The following is a 12,965-nucleotide window of genomic DNA, read 5'->3' as shown; positions in this document are numbered from 1 at the left end:
AAAGGTTGCATATTGTGTGATCCCCTTTATACAACATTCTTGAAATGACCAAATTATAGAAATAGAGAACAGATCAGTGGTTGCCAAAGACTAAAGGGGAGGTGGGCGAAGGGAGGAGGGTGAGGCTATGAAAGAGCCACGTGAGGAACCCTGGTGATGGCGGACCCCTGCATTGTCACTGTATCAGCGTCAGAATCCTGGGTGTGATATTGCACTATAGTTCAGCAGATGACACCATGGGAGAAACTAGGCACAGGGACATGAAATCTCTCTGTATTATTTCTTACAACTCTATGTGGATCTATGATTCTCTCAAAATAAAAAGTTTAATTGAAAAACAACTCTCCCCAAAACATAGAATAAATTTCAGGTTAGGTTTTAACAAAGGGATTTTATATAAGCACAACAGAAGATTCTTCCTTCTTTTTATTCTTTTTAGTCGTAGCATAACGGACATGCAGAGATACAAATAATAAGCATATATCAGCTTACTGAGCTGTCACAAAATGGACACACTCATGTAACCATCACCCAGGTTAAGAAATAGAACACTTGCATCCCAAAAGACTCTGAAAAAGTCACACACTTGAGCTGGAGATTTTTCTTTCATTGTCTCAGCAGTAGCCAAGTTGGTTACAGAATTAATGCCTGGTGGTTCGAGGCCACAGGCTGTGACGTGAATGACCAGCTGTCCAGGGCAGGAGCGTACAGAGGAATCTTGGCTTCCTGCAGACCTACGGTTTCTCACAAGTGAGTCCTGTCCCTTCTCTGTGCTTTAAAAGGGGGCCAGCTCTCATGCTTTCTTTGTATGGTTACTAAGAACGAGGAGCTCTGAGTCCCTCAGAGGAGGGAAGAAATGGAGCAGGCCCCAGCAATATCTAGTCGCTAAAATCAAAAGAAAAGAGTGACTTACCATCAGAAAAAAGACAAGCAATTAGGACCACATTTTACTTTACAAAAAATATTGATTTCTAGATAGAATGTTAATTTCTACCAAAATGGAGATAGTCAGGATCATTTCTGTTTCAAGTTCAGAAATTCATTTAAATTTTATTATTATAGAATCTCAATAAAATTCGCCTTGTCCTTAACTGCGACTGAGTTCTGCCCTGTCTGATGGGACACAGCTGAATTCCATCTCCTCAAAGGTCTTTTTTGTGTCGCGCAGGTACTCTTAGGAACAAATTTCACCAGTGGGAAATTCTCACTGCGCATCCCGGAGTAAGGGGATGACCCTCTCGTGGAGGAGGCCCCAATTATGCATCACGTCAAGTATCTCCCCGAGGAGCCCAGGATAAGGCAGCTGTCAGAAGAACTCAGAGGCTGGAGCTCAGCAAACAAGCTGCTCTCTCCTGTGGTTGTAACAAGCTATCCTTGAAGGAAGGAAATAGAATGATCCCGGTGCACTCGCTCCCCAGATACACAAAGCAGTACTGTGGGCAAAGCGTGAGGGTTGACCAGGTGGCCGCCACAAGGAAACCAGGATTGCAGGGGTGGTGACCTTAAGGTCCTTTTTACTGACCAAACTGAAGAAACCAAATCCCACTTGTATTTTCTTAACCTCAGTTGAATGGCCTACATTTATAGGTTCAACAATGTATTTTATGCCACTGGGGAGCTGGCTTGGGCCAGGAGAAAGGGGAGGGGAAGGGAAAAGAGATTTCCCCCCTTCTTAGCAGCACTGTGTCAGTGCTGGCACTTTTCCTGTCTCTCTGTTTGAGGGTCTCTGGCTCCGGGCAGAGAAGGTAGACCAGGATATACTTGTGTTCTGGTTGGTCCCTGCCGTCTCCTGGAGGTGGATTGGGGGTCCTAGAGAGGTGAAAGGAGGTTAAATGCTTTCAAATCAAAGAAGATTTCACAATTTGACTCAGTTGCATTCCCTGTAGGACCACTCCATTGTGATGTTATTTCAGTAACACTCCTGGCTTCTTGACCACAGCCACCAAACAGGAGATGTCCCTTCCCTCCCTGGTGGAATAGGTACCTGCGGTCACGCCCCACACCAGCTTCTCCACTCAGCCTGGAGGACGCAGCCAAGAGTTCTCACAACCTCGTCATTTGTGTGTAGCCAAGTCAGGTGGGCCTTACTGGGCGGGTGGGATGGGAGTAGGGGAGCCAAAGATCTCTTCTCAAATTCCTTACAAAGAAAACCAAGAGTTTGTGGGTGAGGCCAAGACTGAGAAACCCTACCTCCTTTTCCCAGTCCAAGAATGTTTTCAACATCCTGTGCCTAAACCCTCAGTTCGTGTTGCATTTGATTCCTGTGTCTGAACATCTGTTAGGCTGCCTTGGTCCAGGTGGTTTGGGGAAAGATAAATAGAAGGAGAGGAAATCTGAATGTCCATTAAAAAGCAACATTTAAGGTAGCATGGAAAACAGGCACACTGCATGTATAGGAAGCAAAAAGCACGTGCACCGTTTCTAAGCCTCACAGCTATGGGTGTGGGGGACAAGTTCTTGAAGTCAAGATTTGAGGAGAAGGAGGGCTAATGTCCCAGCACCATCTTTCCAGCTTGGAACTATCCCCTAAGATTTTCCCCTGTTTTATTTCTTCCAACCCAAGTCTTTTGCCACAAGGCAACGACTGCCTTTATATTCTATGCTTAGTTCAAAATAGTAAATGAGTGTAACCCATCTTCTAAATTCAAAGGAGCCAGGTAGTGTCCCGGCTTTTGGGGTCTGGTGTCTGCTGTTCTTGTGCACATTGTTATTCCAAGCCACATTTCCTAAAAATAAATCAATGTGTCAGTGGCTATATCTACTCAGAACTACTTGAATGATCCATCAATCAACAGGCTTCAATGTTTTTCAGTTTCAATGTTTTCAGTGATTTAACTATTTGACTAAACTGAAACTAAAATCCAAACCTTAGTGGTTGTTTTAGACTTGAGCAGATACAGCCCAAGAGCCAAGGTCACTTGGCATTGGCAGACTCCCCGTGGCCTCCTGGCTACGTCCCTGAGCAGCTCCTACTCTGGGAGAAAAGGGATGGTTCCTTTCAGTGGGGCAGAACAAGGCTCCTGGGTGCTGGGTCTCCTGTGTCGACTTGCTGGGACAGCTGCAAAACAGGACTTGGGCGGTCAGTCTGGTTTCATCCTAGCACATCAGTGGACACACCAAAGTAAAAATGGCCATAGAGGCAGGGGAGAATGACTCAAGTGGGATAAGGCCTCAGTCATCTGTTGCTCCAATAGGAACAGTGCACGTAGGAAGGAATGACAGGTCAGGACTCAAAGAGGACATTAAGGCAATGTTTGGGTGAAGGGGTACCAGCTATGGGTGTAATGCGATCAAGTATTGGGGGCATGTCAAGATTGCTTAGACATGGCCATGATCAGTATTCATTGTCTCTCTTCTTGGGTGTTTTCAGTCTTTAACACTGTTGCTCTTACAGGCACTCTCCCAGGGCCTCTGGAAGGTGGAGAGGCGTGGCCTTCCCCGAATCTGCGCCGGGTTCTGCAGCCCCCACTCACTTCCCTGCAGGTCCTGTATGAGCTGCATTCTCACGTGGTCCCATTATTTGGGTTCAGGGCAGGAAACAGAGCCTGATTCAACGTTTCGCTAAGTATTATTTTCACCACACTGAATAGGGTCTTTTTTGATCTGCAACCCACAGCTGGGCTGTGGTTCTCTCAACACACATAGACTTTAAAGCTTCCTCCTGTGTTGATTTCTCAGCGTGAGCTGACCACACGTCCACATGCACTTGCTTCTTCTCCGAATGTCTCCGAGAGCCACTGTTCTGATGCTGGTGGGCACCGACAGAGCAGGACAGCTGTGCCCTGAGTCCAGGGAGCAAACACTCTCATGAGAAAAATAAGGTTATTCTATCTAAAACTTGTTTACTGTAAGGGCTGGTATAAAATAAAGTAGAGGACACAGGCCAAATATTTATTTGCATTAAAATATACCATTTTAAGGAGCTGAAATTTTTATTTTATTTTATATTGTCTTTTTTTTAAAAGCAAAATGAAGTTGGTTTTAACGGATGTAAGATTGTTAACTTGTAATGTTATTTTGAAAGGCTTTGCTCCTTAAAATGAGCCTCAGCTGAGCATTACTCTCTAATGCTGATAATTATCGGAAGCAAAATAAATACAGATGTCTAGGTCAACGAAGACTGAAACAGGATAATGCCTGGACACTAAATTTTCCAAGAACAAACCACACAATTGTTCTGCACATACCCCTGCCATGGTACTTAATGGAAAGGGCACAGAAACCTTTTACTTAGGGGCCTTGTGTAGATGAAGCCCCCGGGGGCACTGTCACGGGACCGCCTTTGAGCCAGGGCCCTACTCTGAGGGCAGAAAGGTGGAGCCAGCCCACCCCATGATTCAGGCCCCAGAACACGAGAACAGCCCTGAGCTGGAGTCCAGAAGCCTCACCTTTACCACTCACTAAATCAGCAGCAAGTCAACCTCAGATTCCCAATCCATAAAGTGGATTAACAGCTATTCACACCAAAGGGTGCTTGTGGGGATTACACAGCATAATGAATGTGGACCAGCTCTGTCAACACTGAAGTTCCAGACAAAAGAAACGGGTTAGTTACCAGAGCCAAGAAGGGCTGCGGGGCATCAGCTTGAATTTAGAAAGAAAACAAACCCCAACCCAACCCCCTCTCATGTGGGCCTCAGTTGGACACGGGGCACTTGAGCTGCTTTGGGAGCACGTGGATGGACTTTCCCTACTCCGGGACATCAGGCAGGCCTCTGGGAAGCGTTTGAACCTCCTCTTGTGGGGCTCTGTAGTGCTCTGTGTGGCCAACGGGGCTACAGATGGGTGATGCCTCATGCTTAATCCACTTCCATGTGGGATTAGGAGTTCTGGGTTCTGTGCTTAGCCAGAATCTTGGGCAGTGGTTAAACTTCTCTGTTTCTTGGTTTTACTCATTTGTTGAATGGGGACTACATGAGCCTTACTTACCTGGAAGACTTTTATGAGAATGAAATGAGATTTTTTTTTTCCTTTTAGTATGAATAAATGCATTGCCAATTATTATTAGATTGGAGCTTCAGTGTAACTCCTGGGTGAAAAGTCTTATTCTTTAGAATCAGGCCAGGCTGATTGCTATTCCCTGATGCAGACTTTTATTTTGGAATAGTCTAAATTTACAGAAAGGATCCAAAGATAGTACAGAGACTTCCCATATGCCCTTCACCCAGTTTCTCCTAATGTTACCATCTTACATAACAATAGTCCATTGTAAAAATTAAGAAGCCAATATTGGTACGTCAATATTAACAAACTACAAACTCTATCCAGACTTCACCAGTTTTCCTACTAACATCCTTTTCTCTTCCAGGACTCCATCCAGGATGCCACATAGCATTTAGCCATTATGTCTCCTTAGTCCCCTCTAGCCTGTGTTTCTTTGTCTTTCATGTGTTGACAGCTTGAGGAGTGCTGGTGACGCATTGTGTAGAGCATCCTTAATTTGGTTCTGTCTGACACTTTTCCTCATGATGGCACTGGGGTTATGGGTTTTGGGGAAGAGTGAAATGCTCTTCTCATCACATAATATCAGAGGTACCTGTGATCAGCACGACTTATTACTGGTGATATTAACCTTAATCACTTGGTTAAGGTGGGATCTGCCAGATTTTTCCACCGCATGGTAACTCTTTTCCCTGTCAACACTCCATTCTTTACAATAAAAGAAAATCACTCAGTCCAATCCACACTCAAGGGAAAGGGAATTAAGTTTCACTTCCTGAAGGGTGCATATCTACATATATTAGTTGGAAATCTTCTGTAAGGAGGACTTGTCTCTTTTACTCCTTTTATTTATCTGTTTAACCACTTACTTATATCATTATGGACTTGTGTTTAATTATTTTATACTTTGGGTTATAATCCAATACTATGTTATTTACTTTCTTTCTCAAATTGTTCCAGCCTTGGCCACTGGGAGCTCTTTCAGTTAGCTCCTTCCAGTATCCCTCTGACATAACCCCACAATTGTGGGGGTCTGGATTTTTGTTTTCATTTTAAGCAGGTTCTTACTTTCTGGCACTGGAAGATGCTCCAGGCCCATCTTATATATTCATTGCCCCAGCCCTAGAATCAGCCATTTCTCCAAAGACCCTGGTTCCTTTTATTGGAGAATCATATAAGAAACCAAGAACTGACCACTGAGTGTCCTTGTTGTTACTAGCTGATGCTGATTTTTATCCAAATAAAATAAACGGAAACGTTTAGAGTCAGAGAGAGATGAGTTTTGACTAGCTATGTTACTTTGGGCAAGTTACCTTGCCATGCCGGGTCTCATTTTCCTCATCTATGTGTAAGGATAATGAAGGCCACTCAAAGGGCTACTGTGGGGTCAAGTGTATAACATTGAAAGAACTTTCTGCTTCTGATACTGACCAACCTTCCTACTGAAAACAACCAGAATTCTTAGAGAAAATATTGGAAACATCTTCAAAGCACCAATAACATGACAAAATATGCCAAAAATTACAGGAGAATGGGAACCAAAAGAAATACAAGGCAATTGCCATTTCCAGCAAACCTAAATTTTCACTTTGACAACCTCATGGTGCCTGGGGTGGAGGTAGGAAAGGATGATAGTCAAAACCTGGGCAAGCACTAGGCAAGAAATTTAATGGGAGACCCTTGCTAAAATAAGCTGGATGCCGAACAGCTATAACCCTCTGGGAGGGTAAAGAAATTTTTGCCCTTATTTGAACTCTCTGAGTCTTCTAGGAAACCTCAAGCCTTGAATTTAGTTAAGGTGGGTCTCAGAGTACCTTCCGATGCCTAGTAAGGGGAAGCAGACGGTACCTTCAATTTGGCCTTCATATAAGTCTTTCAAATCATTTTTTAATAACAATGACCAGCACACATGAAAAGATAACTAGACACAGAATAGAAACAACAGACAAAAAGAAATAAACCTGTAAAGACTTAAGATTTGGAATTATTAGCTATAGACTATAAAACAACTATGCTTCAATGCATAAAGAAATAAAAGACAATACTGAATATACCTTTGAGGAATAGGAAACTAAAAACTGACAAGGGTGATATAAAAAAGAAAAGAAAAAAGAATTTTTAGGGGCCAGCCCCATGGCCAAGTGGTTAAGTTCAAGCACTCCACTTCAGTGGCCCAGGGTTTCGCTGGTTCGGATCCTGAGTGCAGACATGGCACTGCTCACAAGGCCATGTTGAGGCGGCGTCCCACATGCCACAACTAGAAGGACTCACAACTAAAATATACAACTATGTACTGGGGAGGTTTGGGGAGAAAAAGCAGAAAAAAAAAGGATTGGCAACAGTTGTTAGCTCAGGTGCCAATCTTTAAAAAAAATTTTTTTTAAAAACAATTTTAAAAATAAAAATCTAACAAGTTAGGTTAAAAATTTATAGGATGAGTTAACCAGCACATTTGATGCACCTAAAGAAAGAATCAGTAAACTTGAAGAGTTATCATGTGACAGTATCTAGATCAGTTTTAGTCATATCAATCATCACAGTCCCCTTTTCAATCCTTCACAAACACACTCCTATTTAGCACCTCCAATTGGCCAAGGGTCCCAGACATTTTAGTGAAGAGACGCTGCTAATAATATTTCTGAAGCCTTGAGATCTCCACAAAGAAGTGACACAGAAGTGGGAAAGGAAGCATCTGTGCCTGCTCCACCACCCTCTTACCTCTGGGAACTCCAGAGAAGGGGTGAGTGTTCATGGCTGGGCTCAGAGATCTGCAAAAGGGCCTTGAGATGTCCTGCAGGCCTGAGCAACCCAGATCTAGCCCCATAGATAAAGCTTGTTCCAAAGTGGCTGGCTGCTCCCTGCTATTGCCCAGGCTGCTCTGAGAATCCAGTAAATGAAAAGTGTGGAAAGCATGTTGTACTAGAAGAACACAAAAGCACCTCAATGGTTTACGTGAAAATTGGTTTCTTTTACTCAACATTCTTCTGATGTATTATTTACCTAGTTCTATGTCATTTAAATACCTGGTCATATGGATTTAAAATCCTCCCTCATGTAGTTTTTTTGTTTTAATTAAAAAATATTCTCCTCCTCTCTCTCCAAAGTGGACATTTTCTTTGTGGAAAATACTCTCCAAAGATAGCTGCCATCAATCCTTTCCTTCCCTGTATGTACATTCTGCTCCTCGTAGGGAGAGATGAAGCCTCCGCTTAAGCCCAAATCTGTGCTGGCCTGGTGATTTCCTCTGGCCAAGAGAATGCAGCTGAAGTAACACTCTGTTAGTTCTGTGCCTAACCTTTAAGATGACTGGCACCTTCTACTTTCTCTTTGGAAGCCAGCCATCACGTAAAACATTCGGCCACCCTCAGACTACCATGCTTTGAAGAAGACCACACCAGGCCTTAATAAATAAAGAGACATAAAGACACGGTTGCCCAGCAGCCCCCAGCTGTTCCTGCCATCCCAGCTGAGGCATCAGCCATGAGAGTGAAGAAGCCATCTTGAGCATGTAGCCAGCAGACACCACGTGGAGCAGAAGAACCATCTAGCTGAGCCCTGTTCTAACTGCAAAATCATGAGAAATAATAAATGGTTGTCGTGTTAAGCCACTAAGTTTTGGGGTCATTTGTTACACAGCAATAGATAACTGAAACATCTTTACATATGCTTTTCCTCATAACTGCTGCTGTTCCTCTGAAAAGGAAAAAGACTCTTCACAGTTCTTCAGGGTCTACTATAGTCTTGCTCTTGCAGACTTCTCCAGGTTTTTCTATCACTTGGGGCTTCAGCCAAACTGGTCTTGTCACTGTTTTTTAACATGTCTGTCCTGGTACTCCCATTCCTCTGATTTTGCTCTCTTCATCAACCCCGTCTAAAGACTCAAGTGCACTTCCCCCTCCTCAATTGAACCACTACCCCGACTTTGAATTTTCCCCTCTTCAAGGTCTAGCACAAGAATGACATTCACTCTTAAGTGACCTCTGTCCTCTGAACTCTGAACTTATTCTTGTGGCCAAGTTCACTGAAAGGCCTCCGCTCCCTTGTGTTGTTATTTGTGTTTCTAAAGTCAGTTTTGTGTCCCCAGATATAACGAGGTGCCTTGAAGGCAGAGCCTGAGCATATACCTGTTGGTATTTCAGCATCTACCGGAAGGCCTAGAAGACAGGAGGTCCTCAGAAAACGGGTTTTATAGATGATTATGCTGTTGATAGTCTTTCTTTAGAGCAGCATTTTTGTGGTGATTCGCTGAATTCACCTTTGTTTTCAGGCACTTTCTCGCTGTCATACTGAATTACCATTGCTACCACTGACATAAAAATAGCACAGATGTTTCTGAATACGAAGAAGGAGTTAACAGGTTTTGGTAAGAAGAAAGAAAATGAAAATCACTGAATACTGTTTTTTTTTTTGGCCGAGACAAGGAAAACACTTTGGCTTCTCTCCTCTCCTCTTCACGTCAGAAAGTTCGTGCACAGTGAATCATTTCCTTGTCACTTAAACTCCAAAGTGTAATATGATCATGGCGGGCAATGAAAACACGTATGTGAAGTCCCAGAGGCATAAAAATCCATGAGTGGAAACCGATAAAAGATTGGCAGGACTGTTTTCTAAGAAAGCAAAGACCTGATGGCTGAAGCACAAGAGTTTCTTGCGTACACCAGGGACTCTTACCTGAGTCCTGATCCTCATGCTGGCTCTGGGAGTCAAATATTTATGTTCCAGATACCAGGCTCGCTCCTGGAACACCAGCCTGGTTCCATATAACAGACAAAACTAAGGGGTGGGGGAAGAGGAGAAAAACAGACAAATAGTAATATATTAGAAAATGTAGAACCCAAGAAGGTGAAAGAGAAATAGCATAATATTACATTGCATAAAATAATGAAAATTAATACTTCCTTAATATAAAATGGTCACATTTTGGACCATTTTTCCAGTATTTATTTTTAAAAATCAGTTCTGTGGAAAATTTAAAGCATATATGAAAGTAAAAAAGAATAGTATACCCAACTTCCACGTCTCCATCCCCCAAACTCAACAAATATTAACTTATGACCAGTCTTGTTTCCTCTGGAACCTCACCCAGTTCTCTCTCACTCCAGATTATTTAGAAGCAAAGTCCACTCATAATATATTTTAAAACTTAAATTTGTTTGCTTTCCTTCTTAAGTCATGAAAGAATACTCTAAATGCACATTCTGAACAATATCATCTCGATATTTTCCATTGAACATGGTTTGATTAAACTTTCATAAAAATAGCATTCCTCATTTACATTTTGTTTCAATACTCTTTCCTCTTATGTTTCTGAAACCTACGCCCAGAACTCCTTCATGACATCAGTGGCATCAAGCAAAAACAAATGAGTTTTCCTGTATCAACAAATAACTTTTAAGTTAACTATTTATTTAGCTTTTAATATTCAATAATTCCAAAATTACACAAAAGTAGAGAGAATAGTGTAGTGGTACAGTATAAAGTACACAGTAATAGTATAGTATAGTGTGTCTCCACACCACTTTCAATAGCTATCCACTCACGGCCAATCTTGTTTTATCTCTCCTCCCACCTGTTCCCCACTTTCTGGATGATTGTGGAGCAAGCTTCAGTCATATCATTTCACCCATGAGTATTTCACTGTATATCTCTAACAGATAATGAATCTTTATAAGATAATCTCAAAGTCAATCCAAGCAACAACAACAAAACCCTCTTCTTTAGAGTCAAAAGGAGATGACCTTCACATCAGAAGACAATGTGTCTTCTGTGGATGGTCAGACTCAGAAACCACACAGTTCACAGTCATGTAGCTAATATAGACTCTTCCTTCTTTTGCTGAGATTCTGGGACATCTTTGAAATAGCATCATTATGAAGAACCTCAATTACTTGGTCTTCCAGAAAGGGTCACAGTATGGCTTAGCAGCTTGTCTATGAGAGATATTTAAGATTAATTATGACTCTTTTATGAACTTGCCAAAATTCTGGGGAGTAGTTCCATGGCCAATGTAAGCTTCCTTTAGCTCTTTTATATAACAGCAGTAAAGATGTTAGCTGACCCTACAGACACAGTGAGAGCAACTGAAAAATACTGTAATACATCCTGAAAACATGAATTCTTATAAAAATAATAAATTGTGTAGATTATATGGCTAAACTGGATCACAAGTCTTGCAGTGAACTTCATATCCACTACAAAAATACTTACTGTCAATTCCTAGGTGCAGGAAGTTAAATCTCATCATTTTGGGGTATATGAAAATATAAGGTCAGTGATATGATAAGAAATCTAGAGCCATAGAAATACAAGCATTTTTTGAACTAATCTAGTTCATCTTCTCACTCAATCCAGAATCCCATGTCAGCCAAGTTTCAACCAAGAAATAGATGACACAGTCATATTAGGATGATTCAAGAAAAGTCTAATAGTTTTTGTATAAAGGTGTGGGCAAGAAGTAGGAGAGCCACAGGAATAATGCAGTACCCTGGAGCTAGTATCTCCAGAGCTGTTACCACCTCTAGGTTTCAAGAAAGGAGGGCAGGGAGCGGCTACCGGATCCTGGAAGAGAGAGCTATGTAGACAGGGACACCTTAAGAGGAGCTGTGGCCTTCAGCGTAGGAATGCAGAAATCCCAAGGTGACCCCATAGTGAGGGAGGCAGGGGCAGGGGTATGCCAAGCTCATTCTCCTCCCCCTCTCAAATCTCTATCTGGAGCATCTTGTTCCTAGAACCTAACTGGATCCAGAGGGCAAGGATTCCACTGATGCAAGTCGTGTAGGTCAACTTCTCGGACTTAGAGCAGGGTAGAGAAGGGTGGAGAGTAGAGCTGGAGAGGCAGATAGAGGCTATCTGGCACAAATCCCATCTCTAATACACCTGACAGACATTCAACCTCTAGTCCAGTCCTACCTGACTCAAGCCCAAGCCCACTTGCTCCCACAGAGCTCCTAACAATCCCCTGACTGCTGACACCATTCCCAGGCTTCATTCCAGACTGCTGGCTTTCACCCGTCTCATATCATGCTTCCTGACTATGCCTGCTCTTCCCTTCTCTTGACTCCGGAGTGGTCTTCCTGTTGCCAGTCTGTGGCTCTTGTGTACCTGATGCTCAGGGCCACTTTTCTGGCTTTGGACTTTTGCTTTTCTCCTCAAACACAGTTCAGACTCTCTGTAGGTTTGTCCTATCCTCTTTGATGTCCTGGTAAATGTGTCCTGGTTCTTGGTGGCTACTAGAACACAACATCTAGGTCCAGATGCCATCAGCCCAGCCTCAGACCCTCAAACAGAAGTTTAATGTCTTTGCTTTTATATTCCAGAGATGGGAGCTCAGTGCATTAAGAAGCATCTGGTTCTCTAAGCAGTCTCACTGTTGGAACAACCATCGCCTATCAAGCCACTTCTCTGTACGGAATATGAATTTACAGATTGTTAACTCTGCAGGAAAGCAATCTTTTCCTATTCATCTTTACATGTCTAGGGTCTGGTAAAGGAGCTGACACACTGTAAGAGATTGGCTGAAACCCCGTTTCCCATGACTTATAGCTATTAATCCTATTAATGCATAGCTAATTATATCAATCATATTAATGCATAAGGCATAGCTATTAATGCCTAAGGAGTAGAGTAGGAGTCTCTAAAAGCATCCAAATAATAGCCCTTAACAAATTTAAAGATATGTTTCACATCTCTGCGTAGTCTTTCTTTCTTCAAGATGATCAGCCTTCGCAGATTGTCCTCTTCCTCTCACCACATGGCTTCCAGCCTCAAGCCATCTTGGACCTGATGGTCTCTTCTAGATGCTTAATTCTCTTCTTCAAGGCATCTCACAGAACTGAACAGAGCATTCAGATGTTCCCTCATCACTGTAGTTTCAGCAGCACCATCACTGTCCTGGATTTGGACTCTATACTTTTACATACAAAGTAAGAAAGAATTTGCTTTGTGACAGCCACATGATATTTTTTTGAATAAACGAGTGAAAGAATATCATGCACATTTAGTTAACATCAAATGTTTGTTCATTT

General features: G+C 42.4%; 1 protein-coding gene across 10 annotated transcripts in view; it reads right to left on the bottom strand.

Annotated features, from left to right (window-relative positions):
- Positions 1-12,965, bottom strand: part of ACOXL (acyl-CoA oxidase like) — a 360,313-nt gene that overhangs the window by 19,418 nt on the left and 327,930 nt on the right. For all 10 annotated transcript variants that reach the window (XR_011525900.1, XM_070572146.1, XM_070572143.1 and 7 more), the window contains one exon: positions 9,613-9,714. Coding sequence is in view for 8 of the 10 variants with exons in the window: in XM_070572146.1 (XP_070428247.1) it covers positions 9,613-9,714 (102 nt within the window). In the remaining 2 variants the exon portion in view is untranslated. Of the gene's footprint in view, positions 1-9,612; positions 9,715-12,965 lie in introns of those variants that run through there.

Source organism: Equus przewalskii, chromosome 14, assembly GCF_037783145.1.
Source record: "Equus przewalskii isolate Varuska chromosome 14, EquPr2, whole genome shotgun sequence".
Taxonomy (NCBI): Eukaryota; Metazoa; Chordata; class Mammalia; order Perissodactyla; family Equidae; genus Equus; species Equus przewalskii.
Note: the sequence above shows the minus strand (reverse complement) of the source record. Positions and strands in the feature narration are given on the sequence as shown.